At 41.2% G+C, this 20131-nt stretch overlaps 1 protein-coding gene across 5 annotated transcripts in view; it reads left to right on the plus strand.

Annotated features, from left to right (window-relative positions):
- igsf9bb (immunoglobulin superfamily, member 9Bb) overlaps nucleotides 1-20131 on the plus strand; it is a 116447-nt gene that overhangs the window by 62500 nt on the left and 33816 nt on the right. For 3 of the 5 annotated variants that reach the window (XM_079356468.1, XM_079356470.1, XM_079356472.1), the window contains exons 5-12: nucleotides 418-535; nucleotides 6556-6697; nucleotides 8917-9062; nucleotides 12924-13066; nucleotides 13234-13374; nucleotides 15652-15768; nucleotides 16351-16501; nucleotides 18223-18346. In XM_079356468.1, the coding sequence (XP_079212594.1) occupies nucleotides 418-535; nucleotides 6556-6697; nucleotides 8917-9062; nucleotides 12924-13066; nucleotides 13234-13374; nucleotides 15652-15768; nucleotides 16351-16501; nucleotides 18223-18346 (1082 nt within the window). The remainder of the gene's footprint in view (nucleotides 1-417; nucleotides 536-6555; nucleotides 6698-8916; nucleotides 9063-12923; nucleotides 13067-13233; nucleotides 13375-15651; nucleotides 15769-16350; nucleotides 16502-18222; nucleotides 18347-20131) is intronic. The other 2 variants (XM_079356469.1, XM_079356471.1) reach the window with 1 other exon arrangement.

Raw genomic sequence — 20131 nt, forward strand, 5'->3', positions numbered from 1 at the left:
GAGCAGCACGGTAGATGTGGGAGTAAGAAGAGGGTCTCAGTTGGCTGGATGATGGTAAAAACGGACAGAGTTCCTAAATGTTTGTTTGTTTGAACTTTTAATGTTCTCATTTACTTCTATTGAGTATTTGATTGCAATAAAAGTTCCAAACATGAACTCGCAGGGCAACTCTGTGGAGTGACAGAAATGTGTTTTTTTATTCACTCAATATTTAGACGGTCAACAGTCCACCTTAAATCCGACCGTCACCTGTTTAAATTGAGTTATTTTGCCTTTGTTTTTGAATTGTGGGGGAGTGTTTGATTCATCAAGATGTAAAGCACTTTGTGACGCATCTTTGTATGAAACGTGCTGTACAAATAAAGTTGGATTGATCGATTAAACACAGATGTTAATTCAATATTTGTGTGTGTTCAGGTGTCTGATGGGAGTCTGACGGTGCTATCCATCACGCGGGAGGATCGGGGGGCCTACATGTGTCGAGCCTTCAGCCCACAGGGAGAGGCTATTCACACCACACGGCTCTTAGTACAAGGTAGGAACATGCCGGAAAGTTCCCAGACACCTCCAAGCCGAGAAGACCCCCACTTACGATGTCAAAGTGTTTAACCGAGGGAATCCTCGCTCTAGTTTATGAACGCTCAGCTGTTAGCGCTGTCTGTGCCAGTTCAGAAGTTTTATCTTTTATTTATCAGTTCATCTGCCGTATGAGTTGGTCAAAAAACATTTGCAGCAGGAGGCTTTGTGTAGCTGCAGGTCAAAGATGTTCTCTCACAACCAAACATGCTGAGATGTTTTTTAAGGGGGTAATTAAGTGTTGAAATTATCCCCTAAAGGTAAGATACGAGGGCAGAATATCAGTTTATGGTACCGTACAGCACCAGGATACAGTTTGAGTCAACAGATATTGACACTGATTGCATGACATTAAGCACAAGGACAGAAATGCAGAACAGAAACAAAACACACCGCAGCCTGCAGCAGCTGCTTCACTTCTGTCTTTTTTTATTATTTTCAATCAAAATCACTACCAGGGACAGTTTAGTAGTGGCTGCTTATTGAAAGGGATAATTACCTTCAATCCCTACGAGATTCTGCTGCCTTGAATATTAGCTCGGTGATCCCTCAAGCATGCTTCCACGTTCAGGTAATGCCATCAGCCTGAGTAGTTTAAAATGTGCTGGAAGCAGCACACATGGAGCCGGAGAAGTCGACATTAAAATGATATCATACAACATCTGCATGTGACAGCAGCATCATTTGAGACTAAATGGAGCTGAACCCTTCTATTCAAACATCTGAGCACTTTGTTTTTTATTGCTGAGAAAAAGAATCTGAGGATGTGATATTTGAGTGAAATGTCAGCCTCTCTAACGTCAACGATCCGTCTGTATCCGTTCACGCTCCGCCACAAACTAAACACACATTTAGCAAATGAATAATTTAATGTCTACAATTTGCCACATCATGCACACATCGATGCCCAAAGTCACTAATTGGTTTACTCAGAAATGAAAGGAAACGCAGGATCATGTGTCTGTGTGTGTGTGTGTATGTGTGTGTCTGTGTGTGTGTGTGTGTGTGCGTGTGTTTTTGTGTGCGTGCAGGGAGCCGATATGTCTCAGCAAAGAGGATAAATGATAAAGCAGAAAACATGACATTTCAGGTCATCTAATTTAAAGATTGCTTCCCCAGATGAACACGGCTGAGTGGTTGTGACCTCGTCTGAACTGAGCGGAGGCTTAACACAAACATTTTCACTAGATTGATTCCTGTCGTCCTTGTGGACATTCAGGGGGTTTTTTAATCAGGGAAAAGGAAAGAAATGTAGTTGTTACACTTATTTTTTTTATCAAAACTTCTGAGTTTTGTATTTGAAATAACACACTAGTTAGAAATCATGATTGAAAATGGGATATTTAGACTTCTAAAAACATGTCTGAGGATGATGTTACTCTGCTGACACTTCTGTTATATATCCTGAAAGACCTGAAACTAACTTCTTATAGTTACAGTCATTCATGGCCTTGGACCAGGGATCCCTGACCTTTTTTCAACTGAACAAATGAAAGTGGTCATGAGCTACTTGCATCACATCGCTTGCATTTATTCAGCACACATCAGCTGAATTAAGCTGCTGTTTGTATGAGTACACCAATATTTATTCATATATATTAATATATAATATATATTAATATTAATCTTAACTTTACATAATTTAATATGACTTTAAACTTCTTGTTGTGCCACATAGAAAGCTATGTTACTGAAAATTCACGTCAATATCCAAGAAAACATTACTTCTTTATTCTTGTTTTAATATGCCAAATATATGATGCTCTCGAGCTGCCTGTTGGAGACCTCTGCCTTAGACGGTGTATTCTGTATCCTGTCATCCTGTAAAGATGATCCAGATTGGATTGTCCACATTCTCTGTTGTTCTGTTCAGCTTGAGTGAAGTCAATAAAAGAGAAAAAGTCATGAATGTGGTCAGAAAAAGTCATGTTGTTTTGATATTATTTTGCTGATGTAAAACCGAAACATACAGTATGTTTGTTTGTTTTTAATGAAAGAAAACATGTCTTGACTTCATAGAAGTTCTATGAACCTTGTTCACCTTTGACCGTCTACTTCTTTGATTATTTTCTTGCTGGCATTGGGATTTCTTTCAGTATGTCTGAAATGTCTTACCTCTACCTGTTTCTGTTAGTTTGAACTTTGGTTGGGAATCGGAGGATCGTCGCTGATGTGCCTTTGAGCACTGCTGATGTGCCCTTGAGCCAGGCATTGAACCCCTGATAGCGCTCATGCCCTCCCTGTGTAGCAGTGTGTAGCAGGTCCTGTGTGTGTGGGAAGCTTGTCCATCAATAACAGAGTGTAGAGCAGAATTGTCCTCAGGCATTAATAAAGTTTGTTTTGGTTATTTTTGTGCAATTTGAATTTCATGATGCAAGCATGTATACCTGTGGCCAGGCTGTTCGAACATGTCTGTAAGAAACATACAACACGGTGAAGCAAAATGCGAATGCATCTCACATCAACAAGAATGACATTTTAGGCTTTGAGTGAAAAGTCTGGACATCTGTTGGCTAAATGAAAAAGATGTCTGTGATGCAGACATTTCTGTCTCCGGAAGAATCTTTGTCCTGACCTTTATAAATGTGTCCAATACTTTGTTTGATCAGCAAACGCCTTCAGAACTCGTGACATTTCCATCCGAGTCAGCTGTACTTTGTGTTTTGTGTGAAGGCATGGGCAGATAAAAAGCTCCAAACTAAGTGTGTATCACTTAGCCAAAAACGACAGCTTGTTCGTTTCCTTCCATCCAATCAGTTCTACATTCAACACGTGTCAGGGATTCATATCTTTGTTGTACTAGATTTCATTGATCATAGAACTGACAGTAAACATATTTTCGAGATCACATATTTCCTTTAGTGAGTACAAAGCCCGATCTGAGCCTGAGCGCTTGTTTGACCCGTCCTGTATAATTTACGGGAGAGACGGATTAATAGAAGCCCTCCTGGAAAGCCACTGAGCTGCAGATCAGCTAAGAGACCACAGTGCCAACAAATCTCCAGCACTCAGCTGCTTCCAAATAGGGCGGGTTGGCACAGACACACACACACACACACACACACACACACACACACACACACAGCATCAGCCCAGTCATTGGGCACTGGCCTGGTCCTGGTTGTCCTGCAGAGGGGCGGGCAGATGGAGGTGCTGCCTGTTAAAGGATCAGGACTAACATATGGGACGAGCAGTTTATAACTGCAACACTGGCTCATCTCAGCTAGATGTGTGTGTGTGTGTGTTTGTGTGTGTGTGTGTGTCTGTGTGTTAATTCATTGAAAGGCGAGTACCACAACAGTTTGAAGATTATTACGATATGAATGAATCTTTTGTAAATGCAGCTTCACATGTTGTCATTTTATCTGCCAATGTAAACTTTACACTTTGTGTCCTCTGGATACACATTATAATTTTTACGTGTACAATGAATGAAGATCTTATTCCTTCCCTCATGATATTATTGATCAAAAATCAGATATATATATGTGGCTGTGGGTAAGTGGGTCGAGTCTTTGTCGGAACGTCGAGGGTTCGATTCCTGCAGTAACATATCCATTGAGAGCAAGACACTTCACAGTTTTACTGTACATGACAGTGAAGGCATGAGTTACATATCAACATCTTATTGATCAAGAAATAGTATTATTGCAGAACATATTTCTATTCTTTGTCTTGTTTCTTGTTAAAAGACAGTTATCAGAGAGTTAGGAGCATTACCGCCATGTGTGATTGCACTCAGACTTAATGATCAGATTCCATCTAACAGCCTGTCTCTCACACCTAGCTTTAGCTTTACATATCTCTGATTGCACTTTAAAGCCTTTAACATTTTACACAGTAGTTAGCCACTGTGCTTGATTTCAGAAAGTTCTTCCCAGCACAGTTTACTGTCTTAAATGTATTTGCAATTTTGCAATGTACTGCATATAGTACTGCATATTAATGCAAATAAGTCTGAGTGCAGTTTTTTTCTCCTTTCTTCCCAATGTGCATCACTTCCCTTTCGCACACACAGCTCTCATAAAATGTGTGTTTTTTTGTTTGAAGTAGCTTAACGAACACATTCACATGTCTTTGTCTTTTCTCCCTGATGACATCTGCAGAGCTACACATTGTTCTCACACAGTGGCCCCAGCTGTGCTTCATTTAGATGTTTGGCCTTACTACTGGACACAATATTACTGTTCAGTGTTCAGAGGTGCTTTCATAGGCTCAACCATTCATTGTGTGCGAAGAGTCTGATAGTAGGTGACGTTAGAATTGACTCTTTTTCAAACTCATGTCGGTTATAGTCAAGGCATTCGTTTTCACTGCAGAGAAGTGACTGAGATTCAAGTATCATCACGCAAGTATATCTTTGCGTGCAAGAAGGATGATCCATCTGGCCCAGCGAGGATCACTCATAAATTCTCATAATCCTTTACTAAGTGCAGAATAAGTATGAGATATGGCTCTGGGGTCGACCGTGACACTTCCATCCACATAGAATAGAAGAAGCGGTGTTAATCCCTCTGTGTCTGTGTAGCCAACATGACATGACCTCTGCCCAGTGCGCCCACTAAATCCTGTGTTGTGTCTGATGCTGGCGTGTGGTGGTGGAGTGGGAATTTCCAACTGAGAGTTTGTGATGATTGTGACAATGACCCATTTTTGTCCAGTAAATAACTCAATCGTTTATGCTCAGTAGTTTAAATGGGAACATATTATTTGACTTTGTCTCGCCTCTTATAGAATCATGTTTTGTCCTGTATGTCTTCTGGTTTCACACATTTCTTGTTTAAAAACAAGCTCATATATCAGAGCCTTCATGCTTTGACAACGCCGTAGAGGCACAACCGATGATGGATTTTGATGTTTTTATTGTCCGCTCAGGATTGGATAGCAGATTGTTAAATTGGTGCTCTATGCATTGTTCAGCAGTTGTCAACCGTTTTTCCACTTGAACTGTGGAAAAATGCTTCTAATTTTTTTAAATGGAATTGGACCAAGTATGTCGAATGAGAAACCTGCACAGTATTTAATCGTCTCTCAACTGGAAGGTCGAGGGTTTGATCCCCAACTCCTGCAACCACATGTCCAATTTGTCCTTGAGCAAGACCCTTAACCCCAAGTTTCTCCCGCTGCTTCGTCTGTGGGGTACACATAGCCCCATTTCCACCGAGTGGTTCAGATCGGTTCGTCTCGGTACGGCGTGCATTTTGCGGCGTTTCCATAGACGAATTCCGGGAAAGATTCCCAAATAACCGATCCTTTCCGTCCTACTTTTTGGGACCCTTCCATTGGGGTGCCAAGAATATCGAGCCGACACGAGAAGGTGGAGCTAAACACTGCAGTCTGCTGATTGGTCGAAAGAATCATCACTTCCCGCGTGACATCGGCAAAGAAAACTCTGCCGTGTTTAAACGATTGACTGTAAACACAGGCGATTGTTTACGTCTGTATTTCTCCTCGCGGCACACAGCCTTCTCTGAAACCAAGCTGGATTGAGTTTTTGTACTAAAGAGTCACATGTGAGGGACAGAGTAGATAAATTGCTGGATGTCTTTCAGCATTGGTTTAGCTTGTGTTACATTTTTCTCCTTTGTTGAGTTTATTAGTTAGCGGTTAGCTGTTAGCTGCTATCATGTGATGCTATTATGCAGTGGCTATCGTCATCCGGATTACACACCACCAACCAAATAGGGCACGGGTGGCTGTGGAAACACAAACGGGATCAGGCTTAATCGAACCAAACCGTACCAAACTGTACTGATCCGTACCGGACTGCTGTGTAGAAACGGGGCTAATGTGTACGAGTGTTAGTTACTTCTGGTGGTCTTTACATTACAACATCAGTGTGTGAATGTGTAGGTGTGACATGCGCTGTAAAAGCACTTTGAGTTCTGAAGACTAAAACAGTGATATAAAGCTCAAGTCCATTTACCAATTTTACTATTCATGCTTTTTAAAGACTGTGTCTGTGTTTCTGTCCACCAGGCCCTCCATTTATCGTTTCACCACCAGAGAACATCACAGTGAACATTTCGCAGGACGCCTTCTTCACCTGCCAGGCGGAGGCCTACCCTCGAAACCTGACCTACACCTGGTTCTGGGAGGAGGACAACGTCTTCTTCAAGAAGTAAAGTTATGATCGTGTTCATTACTATCTGCCTCATCCGCTCACCTGTCTGTTCCCACCCTCCATCTGTCACTGTGAAAAGTCATGTGTTGTGATGATGTGTTCTTGTAATGGATTATTACTTCAGGGTGAAAATACAATGACTCAAAATTAAATACAAAAAAGAAGATTTATCACTTCGGGACTGTTTTGCTTTTGTAGGTCATATGGAAGCATTTGCATTAAATTAAGACTGTTTCATAAGTACTGAAAATTCCCTCACAGTAGGTTTAAAGGTTTGAAAAATACAATGTTATAATGGGAAAGCTTGTCGCTCGTTTTGTACGAAAGACCTCCAGAAATGTCACTCAGCCTGCACATCTCTCCCCTGTTGCCATGAGCGCTGACATTTCCACTGATGCTTGGCAGCTGTTCAGACAGAAGCAATGCACTTGTCCGTTCTGCTCACCCATAAAATGCCCCTCAGCCACCAAAGCTTGAAGTGAAGTTAGGTTTATGATGCACATTCACAAGCTTCATATTGCATCAATGTCTGCTTCAGTGCACAGTGTCTGCAAAGGAGTCAAAGAAGCTAAAGAAGGACTCAGCTCTGTGTTTACGTGCAACACGGCTGGACAAAGGGACAGCTTTTGTACTTTTTACGGCTTTGACCAATTCAAGTCAGTCCCTGATAAATGTCATCAAAGCTTGCTGAGATAGAAATAGAGATGTAAAAAAACTAAACTAAACTAAACTAAACTAAAAAACATATAATACTGTGGCTGTCTAATTTTTGACATTTGCCCTTTGAAAAAGTTGACCTATTGTGCTGACCCCAATTTTAATCTCACTGATATTGTCGCAAAGCTGGATACCCAAACTAAACGCTAGAAACGTTTCAGCTTGTGAGGTAAAAGTATGTTGGAGTAATCCCAGGAAGTCCATGGAGTGTGCAAACCGTCTCGTCCTGCAAATTAAGCGATAATGCATGGATATATAAACAGAGAATCTCACTGGACGGCTTCATGCCTTTATGTAAGCCGGTGAAGCCGTTTCCATTTGCTGCCTGCTTCAAGCACTGGAGAGCAGCCCACCCTTGGTAGCCCTGCAGCATTATGCCCACCGGAAGGGGCTTATATGGTTGTTTGCCTTTCAGAGAATGAAACAAACCCTTTCAGACAGAGGCTGAAATGATGTTTTTACTGATGCCAGTGAACGATAAATAAAGAAGTCTTTTGAGCTGCAAATCATGCAAAGCTACTCTAAAGATTTACAGACTGACAACAGGAAAGTTAAAGTTACGTCAGGCCAGTTTTTTTATTCAGTCTAAAAGGTTCTGTCAGCTTGAAAATGCCAGACTGTATTTCATTAGTGGATCAAGAAAAAAAGATACTGCAATTAATTCTGTCATGAGACATGAGTGTGACTTTTGTGAAATCCTTCAGAGATCTACAACGTCACAAATCCCAGATCTTACAAAAGTGAAGCACCTTTTGGATAAGAAACAAGGAGTTTGGAGTACGGATGTGCTGTGGGAAAATCAGCATCCACTGTGCGTGAAGCTAAGTCAAGCATGTACAAAGATCCCCCTGATCCTCTACTGTTACTCCGATTGAAGCAGGGTGTCGTGTAGAGCTTTTACAAGTTAGAAATCTCTGCATCTCACAAACGTATTACCGGTATCAATATATATATATATTTTAAATCCAGCAACCTCACACTGAAATAGTCTGGTTATTTTGTGGCAGGGTTATGACATTTTTTCCTGAGTTTTTCTGCCACCTTTGAAGCCTGAAGACCTAAAGCTCCTCTGCTACCCATCACCCTGCTATGAATCATGAATCAAACTGTGCAGAACATCACTGATGTGAGAGTCAGAGCTACACGTCCACTGGGAATGTGAGCAGGAAAATGTGGCACGAGCCAAACGTTTCATAGCTATTGAAGACTTGCATCATACATCAGTGACAACATACTGTGTGAGCATGTATCTATAAATATAACCTCGTTGATTCTTGCCTGCTGATTACTGGAGATGATTGGCAAAGATGTTGAGTTCTCTTAAAGACTTGTTGTGTGTCTGAATGTATGCCTTATTGAATATAACTCTGACACATAATAATAACAATAATCTCAACACACTGAATTCTTCCAGATGACATAGTGCCAGATCAAAAAACCCTCTGACATCATTGACACATATTTCAACATTAACATGACCTTTCTCTTCGTATTCACAGCGACCTGAAGCGCAGAGTCAGTATTCTTATTGATGGCTCCCTCATCATCGCCCAAGTCAAGCCAGAGGATGCTGGGAAATACACTTGTGCTCCAAGCAACAGCCTGGGCCGACCACCGACTGCCTCTGCCTACTTAACAGTGCAATGTACGTAATCTGCTTTTCAACACCTGACTTTCTATTTATTTGTCATCTGCTTTGTTCTGGTACAGTATATGTGGTCCAAGGTTTCATTCCTTCAAAGCCAGACCTGCTGCAGAGATTTTTGTTTGTCTCTCTTGACATCTCATCCGAGCTCATGTATTTAAATATATTTTTATAAGCATATTGGCGTGTCTCCATCTCTTCTTCCCTCTGTCCTCATCACTGTTCCCTGTCTCTTTACTGTCCTCCCATCGAACACTCAGGTAGGACATCAGTCACTCCAAAAGACTGTTGAGATGACTCCTGGTGAATATGTCAATATGAGCAGAGAAAGGAGCATTTAAAAGTTAGCTTCAAAGTGGTGACACAGTGTTCTCCCTGTTTTACATGACGGCTTACATACAACTATCTTCATTTTCTCAATAAAACAAGTGTTAAAATGTCCTGTTTTTACTTTATGATTTCCAATTCCTGTGCTTGTTTACATCCAGGTAGTAGAGCGTTATGGTAGGGTGGCAGTAGACAATAAACTGGAGCTTCAGCCCAGTAACATATGGCTACAGAACAGCATTTGACCTGTATTGCAGTATGTATTATTAGTGACTTGAATTATTGTACCAACGAACAATGATGTAGAAAGCTAAACGCACACATCTGTAATGTCTAATAACCAACAGGAGCCTATGCCTAATCTATGAGCATGCTATGCTATAATGCTATGCTTTATTGCTCATTTAGATTGGGTCCTGCTAAGTCGCTTATTTATCAAGGAAAAGGAGGTCATGATTTTTTTTGGATATCTCTCTGTATACAGTTAAAATTCATTTTATATCATTTCCCAGACCTGTGATCTTTCTTTTATTTGAGCTTGGTATCTCAAGGAATGAATAGTTATTACACAACAGCTCTCCCTGTTTCCTCTTCATAATTGTAATGTATGTGGGACTGATCTATGAACTTGTCCCCTCATGGATCTTTCAGGATGCAGGTACCTTTTCCCAGTTTGAGTGGACCTGTAACTGGTCACTAGCTGTAGTCAAGGCAACAGACATTTTGCATTCCCTCGCTCTCCTGTCTCCTCTGATGGTCGCATACGTTAGATTGCTGCGTGTGTGAGTGTGACTAGCAGAGGCAGGCAACACCAGTTGTGAGAGAGGGAGGGAGATGTGAGAGAGGGGGGGATTACATCATCGCTGTAAGACTTTTTCTCCATCGACTGCAGAGGGCTCTCTCTGTCTCTCCGTCCTCTTTTCTCAACCTTTCCTTTTGTCTCTCTCTCAGTCCTGGAAACCCGCTCTTTCTCATTTGTTTTATACCCCCCCCCCCTCCCCCACAAATCCCTCTCCCTTTCTTTCTCCCTGAAACCCCTGCCAGTGAATAAGTTCCCCCAAGCATCCTGCAGTGGGAACCAGCGTGTCGTGAGCGATAGCGCTGTCTGAGGGCTATTTTTAGAAACTTGGCTGATATTCGTGTCTCTGGTGCCGGTGGCGGTGCTCCTCTGGGCTCTTTGTGGCAGAGCGGAGCCGGGCTGGCGGTTAGGACTTTCGGAGGACATCAGTTTGTGGTACAAAGTCGTTCTGGAAACTGCGGCCAATCAATCTCTCGATGTGTTTGAATCCTTCTTTCTCACCACGTCGCACACTCGTGTAGAGTACGGTCTAAAATAACAAAGACGAAGGTTCAGACCTGCTCTTTTTGCAAAGTGTGTTGGGATACCATTTGTCATGAATTGGCGCCACACAGATACAGATTGATAGATATACTCATTGACTCACTTGTTCACTCTCTCATCTGCCTTTTCCCGGCTTCATCATGTTCACAGCCTCCTACTCCTCCTCATTTCTCCTCCACCAGCCCCTCTTTACCTTACGTCATCCACTCACATCCCTCACTCTCTCTCACCTGTCCTCTTTCCCACGCTCACGCTCATCCTCGCTCATCCCTCCTCCCTCGCTGCGCTGATAGCACTCACTCCCCCTCTCTTCCCCCCTCCTCACTCACACCATTTCTCCTCCTTATCGCCACAGTGCCGAAACTCTCCGTCTCTCCTTCTTGCCCTCATTCAGGCCCCATGCTGCTCTCTCTCTCCCCCTCTCTTCAAAATAAAGGATTTAGATGGAGAAGTTTTAGTTTCTCTTCCTTTTCCACCTCTTATTTCCTTTCCCCCAGCAGATGGACTCCCGTTCTCCTCCTGTGCCTGTCTGTGCCCAAAGGGTTGAGCTGGACCGTATCAAATCACAGTTATTTCAGTCTTCAGATACAGAGGGAAAATGTAAAAGGAAAGCCGCTAATGTGGAGCAAAGCTGGTAATCAAACTCAAACATTTCAGAGCATATCTGATTAGACTAATTGAGGTGAGGCAGGTCAGGTATACTTACATTTTTATGGTGTAGTATTTACGTATGTAGGCTATGTTTGTTTTTCCAAACAGTCTCATGGAGACGTATTTCAGGTCCTGACAGACATTAATGACTCATTTAGAACCAGGAAAAAAAATCTATAGCAGTTGTAAGTCTGTAAATCTTCGACCAATGTCTGCTACGGGCTACCAATCAGATGAACCAATCACACCTACTTGTACCTCTGCTCGTTCTCTACCCCATTCAAGTCTGAGCCAACGCTGAGCTGAGGTCGACCAAGTCAAAGGCACAGAGAAGCACCAAGCGGTCGACGTTCATACCCCCTGACACAGCAGGGGGGAGCTCTCCGGGGTTAAGTGTCTTGCCCAAGGACACATCGGACATGTTGCTCGCAGGAGCTGGGGATCGAACCCTCGACCATCCGGTTAAGAGACTGTTACGTTAATGCACTTTTTTGAGCGTTGTTGTTTTTGCACGTTAGGTTAGCTGGAGTAGTTAACAGCATTACGTAGGAGAGATGTGGGTTGTGATGAATAAATCCCTTAGTTCCGCCCGTTGTTCTCACCAAAGACATTGATTTTGTGGACCAGCTCTCATTTCCCTTTAGTGATCAATCATGTTTAAGAAACCGCTACTAAATTTAGGGTAATTTATCGAATTGTATCATATCCAAGCATACATATAAACATTTTGTTCTGTAATAAGCAGACATCCATTTAAAATAATACAATAAAAAAACCCACATTAGAACATTTTTCAAATGTATTACCTAATAATTTCATCAAAACTTACTTCCCTTTATTTAGTCCACGGGCTAAAATGTGTAGCTTCAAGGACCAACCTTCAATTTGGTAAATTCTTAGTTTATAGGAAAGTTTTCAACTTTGAAAATTCCCAGAATTTTGCAATTGTAGTTGTAAGCCTTTAAAAACTTTGACCAATGACTGCCTCAACGTATCAGTCTGGTAAAACTTAGTTTAAAACTTTCCAAAAATATTATTGTTGTAAAGAACCAGAGCAACTTGTGGAGGACTTTCTTTGATACTTACCACATAAATGGTCTGAAGATACCAAATACTGTTGGATCAAGGCCTTTTCTATTTAGTAGGAGCTGAACCAGAGTCTGTTATTACGAGTTTGAGTATTTCTGATGAAAAAGGCAACTTTTTATTCATTTGACGGTACTTCGACAAATAGTCATAACTCTAGCAATGAAAATAACATTGTCCCTTGTACAATCCTCAAATCAAAACTCAAGTCGCCCCCTACTTTGTTTCATGACAAAAATACCTGCTGCTTGCAGGGTTGTTTCCTCTTCAAAATGGGGGATGATCCAGCACCACAGCAATCCCTCTTCCCATAAACAATGTGATTTCCCAGTTTTCTCTTCACAGCTTCAATCACTGGGCACACGGTTTCCCAAGCTACAAATGTAATTTCATCACTCGCTTTCTCTCTCTCTCTCTCTCGCTCTCTCTCTCTCTCTCTTTCTGAATTTCATCAGATCCTGCCCGAGTGGTAAACATGCCATCCGTCATCTACGTGGCCATCGGTCTGCCTGGCTTCATCCGCTGTCCTGTAGATGCAAACCCCCCACTTACTCTGGTGAAGTGGAAGAAAGATGGCCTCCCTCTCCGGATAGACAAGGTGAGCTGCAGCTTTGGTTTCACTTATTCAGCTGCAAGCAAATTATGCATCAAGCTTTGTGTGATCCATTTTTCACCTCTAATTAGATATTCAGTTTGCCTTTCAGGAACCATTGCTAATTATTACACAATCATTTCCCTACACCAATCCAATACTTGCATTCACAGTACCCTGGCTGGAGCCAAATGGAGGATGGGAGCATCCGTGTGGCAGAGGTGACAGAGGACTCTCTCGGCACCTATACCTGCATGCCTTACAATGCCCTGGGTTCAATGGGATGGTCCCCTCCTGCTCCCCTGGTGCTAAAGGTATGCCACTGGAAAAAAACTGAGAAAACATTTATCAACTAACTTTGTTTTCTGTGAAAAAATGCTTTCATGTTTTCGCAAACTTTCGCTTCCAAAAGGTTAAAGCACCAGGAACTAACCTGAAATCTAGTGTACAAGACACTTTTCATCGAAATAGAGGGCTGTGTCCTATACACCAGTATCACCGATATACCAGTATATAATCCTGAGACACGCCTCATGACCAGAAGGGAGAGCAGGGTAATGTGGGACAGAGGACAATGTGAGACACCCCCTGTATCTCGGCAACAGAAGACAGTTGTGGTCATATGACCATTATATTTTCAAGTCCCTGCCAATCCACACTTGCCAGTTAGAAGTTGGAGCTGGTGCACTGATAACTATGTTTTTGTCATGTAAAAGTAAATGTTCTTGCTGAGAACATTACTAAGTGTTGCGCCATAGCAAATAGCTTCATACAAGTTGATGAACTTCCAGCATGTACAGCCATGTGCTTGATGCCAGTCAAAGATGAGCCTGAATTGCTAGAGAGGTTGTTCTTTCTAAAAAAGTGGCTATGGGGTAAAGTGAGACATCGTCTGCCTGCAGAGTATGAGGCTTATGTCATCCAGGTGGGTCTCATCTGTCTGTTGAGTCCAAGGCTAACCTAACAGGTTCTGATGGTCCTATGTTCTGGGCCAAATACTGTACAAGCTGGTTCTGACCCAGAGGCTGTGTAGGCTATTAGCTGGTGTTGATCGCCCTTCATGCTGATCCCTAGACACCAGTTGTTCTGATACCCACACTGTGAAGGTTAATTCATACATTTTGAGTCATTATATTGTATTTCATTTATTTTTAAAGTAACCTACTTTGGAACGCTTTTATTGTTTAAAAATGCTTATTTGACGCCAAGACTGTGTACAAGCTGGTTCTGATTGCCCTGTGCTGACCCCCAGACACTACCTGTTATAACCCCCACACTGTGATTGATACTTAAAACATTTTAAATTAATCATGTTGTATTTGATTTTAGCCTACTTTTGATCATTTTCAAACGTTTAAAAACATGCTTATTTGACCAAGTCCCATGATTCTGTTACTAGACCAACATTAGTTTGGGAATGTGTGGTTGTCAGTCTAGTTTTTATTGCTACAACATGTGTCCTTATGGTAACTTTAAAGTGGTTCACTTTACCCCATTGATTTCTCTTGTCCGTCTCAGTTTACCCCGATGGTGGGGTAAAGTGAGACGCATGACCACTTTTTTAAGAACAATCATATTTCCATGACCCTTTGTCCTAAAGACATTCTGATCATTTCTGTAGGTAGGAAACATCCTGAATTAACAGGGAACTGTGCTAATTTTACTGATATATCATTTTAACTCAGCTCGAGGGGAGCAAATGTAAAAAGTGTATCAAATTACCCCGCTCTCCCCAACCATTACCATCACCCACTGCACTCAACATGACTCAAATGAAAATTTGCCTTGATTGTGACAATCCCTCTGGAGCATTATGTTGTGCAAGTGGATGCTGTGCTAAGCATGCTGGGATAGATAACAATGCAGACCAGGCTGGGGCCGCCGCTTTTGTACAGCTTTTCTCCCTCATTAGCTAATAACCATGCATTTAAAAACAGTGGTACACTGTTAAATAAAGAAAACCCTTTCAAGTGCTGGTTGAATTGAAAAGACTCCTCAATTAAAGACGTGACCAGTGGAGGGGGGGCAGCAGTCGAGGACTTCAAAATTATCGACCTAAGTGTAGGCTGAGAACTCAACTACTGTATCGTACCAGAAGCTAGCAGGGTTACTGGAAAGAACTACACAGCTTGCATAGACTCTTCATGTTTTGGACTTTACTAAATACTATAGAAATTGTAGAAAAGGAAGTCTTTCTATTATATATTTCACACTTTTATGGTGACATATTTTTTTAAAGCTCTGAACAGAAAAATAGAGTCATTATGAGGACAAAAGTGAATAATGATGTAACGACAGGTGACATTAGAAGCAAGAATGTGAAAAAATTCATTTGTCCAGACAAACAGGTTTAAGCAACTTTTTTTAGACCTGTTTTTGATCTTACATGCATTTAAATGATGATCTTTAGAGGTGATTCAATCAAAACAGTTTTATGCTTATCAGAGCTTATCGGGGGTTTTTTTTTCCTGGACATTCAGTGGGATCATTTCTCCAAGAAAGAAAGAGCATCATTAACATCTCTTCTCGTGTAGACTTCCTTTAAGTTCACCTGAGCAGCTGATCAGTTTACACTCACCTGTTCTGTTTAGGACCCTCCCAAATTCTCAGTGGTTCCTGGAGGGGAGTACAGACAGGAGGCTGGGAGAGAGCTGGTTATCCCATGTGAGGCGGAGGGAGACCCTTTCCCCAACATCACATGGAGGAAGGTAAGACACGTGCAACACTTCCTCCGTGTGGCTGTCTTTTAATCACTACTGTGTGTTGATTTCCTGTCATGTTTAGTGATTTCTGTTGAGAAAACCGAAGCCTGAAGTGGGTGCTCAGATCTTAATGACTCAAACCGCCGTTTGTCATTTTAGCGATTTAATCACATTTTAATGATGTCTCTCTCAAATATGCAGTCAGGGGAACATATTAAATTCTCTCAAATGTTTTGTTGATGATGAGGTCTGTTTAATCCCACTCATTGACTAGTCTCAGAATGTTTTTCTCGTCCACTCATGAAATCCATTATTCATCATCCTTCATAATTTTATACTTAAATCATTATTAAAATATTTTTTTTCAATCTATTTTTGTTTAGTTTATAGAATATCTTCTCAGAACTTGTGATGTTTTCTGCATTAAAGTGTATGTACTGTATGTTTTCTTTTTAAGAAGTTGTAAATTTTTTAACGAAATTTTTAAAACTTTTCTTCTCTCTCTCTCTCTCTCTCTCTCTCTCTCTCTCTCTCTCTCTCTCTCTCTCTCCCTCCCTCTCGACTCTGTGCTTGGCCGGCTGACTGCAGGTAGGGAAGCCAAGTAAAAGCAAGCACAATGTTCTGCCTCGAGGCAGCTTACAGTTCAAGTCACTCACAAAGGAGGACCATGGGGAGTGGGAGTGTGTCGCCACCAACGTTGCCACGAGCATCACTGCCAGCACGCACGTCCAAGTCATAGGTACACTCTATGGGCACAAATGCAAACACGCAGACATGCAAAGATCAAGTTTGAATGAAACCATGAAAGCCAAAAAAAGAAAATGTCATTTGTGAAGACCCAAAGTCGGCTCAGAAACTTCTGCACTTCTTGTTTATGCTGCCTGGTTGTACAGAGAACTAAACAGATGCAACATCAGGGTTAGCATTACTAGTTCCTGCTAGAATGTTTTCAGATGACCGATCACTTAAATCTGCTCAATACCTTTCAACTTCCCCTGGTTTTCTTTGAAAACAACAAACCATTGATTTCACAAAATGTATGACCCGTGTAGAGCTGGGGATAAATAGTTAATCGTTTTTTCAGTAGTCAGAAGACGAGATGAACGCTACACAAGCTGCAGTCCCTTCATCATTTAAATTAAAAAATCTCTGGGATAATATTGTTACCACCTCAGTTAGCTCCCTTGGTTAATTGTAATGCAAGAGATAAAATATCAATATGGCAGCAAGTGACGAGTTCTTTCCAAAAAAAGGGTTCTAGTTTCTATTTTGTATGCGTACTTTGGTTTTGCTGTGTAAACCAATAACGACTGTAAAGTATTCTCTAAGGCTGTGGAAGCATAAACATTAAACTTATTTTTCCCACAACTGAAACAGGAATACAACTGAGTGGAAAGTTATGTGATAGTCACCCTGTTTAAAAGCACATAGAGTTAACCACTTAAAATCATTTATGAGATATGGTGGCAGAAAAAAAAAAAAAAAGTTTTATTCTAAATCGACTGGCCCGATACGACAGCTTTGTTGTGAGTGATTTTACTCCGGCATCCTGCAGCTCTGTTTTAAGATAATAGTCACCTGTCTGCATACAAAACACTGCAAGCTCATAAGAATTCAAATAATAAATTTTTTCCAGGCTTAGTCAATATTTCTAAATTTGGAATATATTTTATTTCTGTGGTAAATGGAGTCACTGACCTTGCCTGGCCTGTTGTCTGTGTTTTAACTGCTGGCTGCTGTTCTTCCTCTCTGGATTTGAGCCAGCACAATGACTGGACTGAACCAGCTCCTCCTGGTTGGTTTCTTATTGTTTTGGCTCCAGTGCAGGAGCCAAAACATTATTACATTATTGTTACATTATTTCAACATACAAAACATAGTTGCCACCAGGGGGCTCTCATTAAAAGCAATAACAAGGGAATCATGGGAGTTGTTCTTTCTGCTACTCCAATGCCACCACAGTAAAATCATACCCTAAGTTGACTTTGGTCAAGACGACCGGGCGAAACCGACCTGAGGAAGAGGATATGTTTACAGACGATGTATCCAGGTGTATTTTACATGTCGTTGTTATCACAGCAGCTCATACAGCAACAGTACGACAGCTTTCAGTAGCAGCTCACGCTTATGTAGCGGTCCTTGACATGACGTTTGTTGTATCCATGGCAACGATAAACATGTCAAGTTCTGGTCATGGTGGTCACCACAGCAATTAATGTTCAATACCCTTATAACATTCTACATGTTGTATATTTAAGTTTGGCAGGTCACACCAATGGAAACATTTAAAAAAATGTTCCACTTACATGAGTCACACAACCCTGAAGGTTTCTTTTACATTTTTCTTTCCGGTGTTTTCGGTTGAAAATGAATGACTAAATAAACACATACATCCAGCTTTCAGGAAATCAATGTCCTGCTTCACAGCAGGGACCCTTTAATGACACCTTTCTCATGCAGGCACAAGCCCCCACGCCCCCACCAGCGTCCATGTGGTGGCGTCCTCCACCTGGGCAAATGTGTCCTGGGAGGCGGGCTATGACGGAGGCTTCCAGCAGACATTCTCAGTCTGGTACGGCCATGTGTGAGTCATCCTAGCATGCTTTGCTTCCTGCTTTTTCTTCTTCCAATATGTCCTCTGCTATTTTTGAAAAATGTCTTTTCCAGGGTTGTGTTCAGAACAGTTGTGAAAACGTAGAGATGGAAAAACATGGAGGTCCAGTGTGAGTGAGTTTTCATCTCTGATTTTAGAATATCTGAAGGGACAAGTGCAACTAAACTGAACATGACCCAACGTTCTCTGTCCTGCTGCTGCTGCTGCTTTGCTGCTTTCTTAGCTGGGAAAAAGGCCTGCGTTCAAATGTCTCATCTACGGCGTTTCTTAAAGTTATAGCGTAGGCAGTTGTCAAGTGAGGAAGGAAATCGTTTCTGCAGCACAACACATAATGTTGCTCAATTTTACATTTTAAATTCTTTTAACGGTTTAAAATCTCTGAGACTAATCTGCTGGGCTCTGTGTTGCATTTCACTGATTGTGTGACCAGTTCTGATGGCTATTCAACACCAAATAAGACTTTTTTTTATCATTAGAAATTCCATTATTTACCACCAAAATATGAAAAAAAAACAAAAAGAACATTGATGATGCTGATGTGTGATGTTGTTTTCCACTGTGATTTATTCGATACCTAAAGAAAATGCTGAAACAATCCAGGCTCAGTTTCTTGTTAAACCATCATTCTTTATTCAACAGTGAGGGAGCTGCAGAGCTGCACCGATGTAAAACCAGCAGACAGCAACTTTAATAAATGATATTCTTACTGACAGCAAACATCAGTGAACAATGCATGCAGAGAAGCTTTTGGGTTGCATCAATCTTAATCACATTCTCAGGTGGCCTGTCCCTCTGAAGTCGTGGGTAAACTTCAGTAATTGGTTCATGCCGGGGATGAATGGGTAGCTCTCCAAATCCCATCTCACCCTCTCTGCCAAAGAAAGATAACACTGACAATGTTGGATGTTTAAAAACAAAACAGTGTCAGAAAGAGTGTTGAGTGAAATACTGCAGGGGAATTCTCACTTTTTGAACGATGTCCGTATTCTTTAAATATTCTGAGCTCTGCATAGAGAATAAAAACGAAAGGTTCTGGAGGGCTCCAGAAAGATTTTGAGAAGAGCATTTTATATATATATATATAATATAGTAATAAAAGCACTTAATTCACTCCCTGCAAAGACACCACACTCTAACATGGGTTCAAAGTGTGACTTTCTGTGATATAAATGGTTAACTTGGATCAAGCAAAAGGTAGAATGACAACTTTTGTCAATGGAGTCTGGTTATTGTGAAGAAAGAAATGTAGCCAATCACAGGTGTTTCTGCTTAAAAAGAATATGAAAGCACTGTATGGGCTGTTAAAGGCACATCACGTACAGGTGTATGGCAATTCAACAAGAGCAAAATGAAAAAGAACATTATACCACTCACAATTACTTAATGCCACAAAAAGCTTCTTTTTTTTTTTTTTTTTTTTAATTACAGCATTTAGAAGTGTACTTTAGGTCAATGTTTGAGTAAAGCTGTAAAACACTGACATGAACAATCAGAGCCTGCTGCAGATTAGACAGTTTCAGTGGACGATCTCTGACCTGCCTTGAGGCAGTTAAAAACACTTTTATTCAGACAGGCTTTTGGTTGACCAGTAGCTGTTTTATTCTACTCTTTTATCTATTTTACCTATTGTATGTTTGTTTTTGCTGTTTCTGTTTTTATCTGTTAATCGCCTTTTATTGTTGTAAAGCACTTTGTGATCCTTATCTGTGAAAGGTGCTCTATAAATAAACGTTACTTACTTACTTGATTTTTTTA

The sequence above is a fragment of the Symphodus melops genome (genome assembly GCF_947650265.1).
Source record: "Symphodus melops genome assembly, chromosome: 11".
In the NCBI taxonomy this organism is placed as follows: domain Eukaryota; kingdom Metazoa; phylum Chordata; class Actinopteri; order Labriformes; family Labridae; genus Symphodus; species Symphodus melops.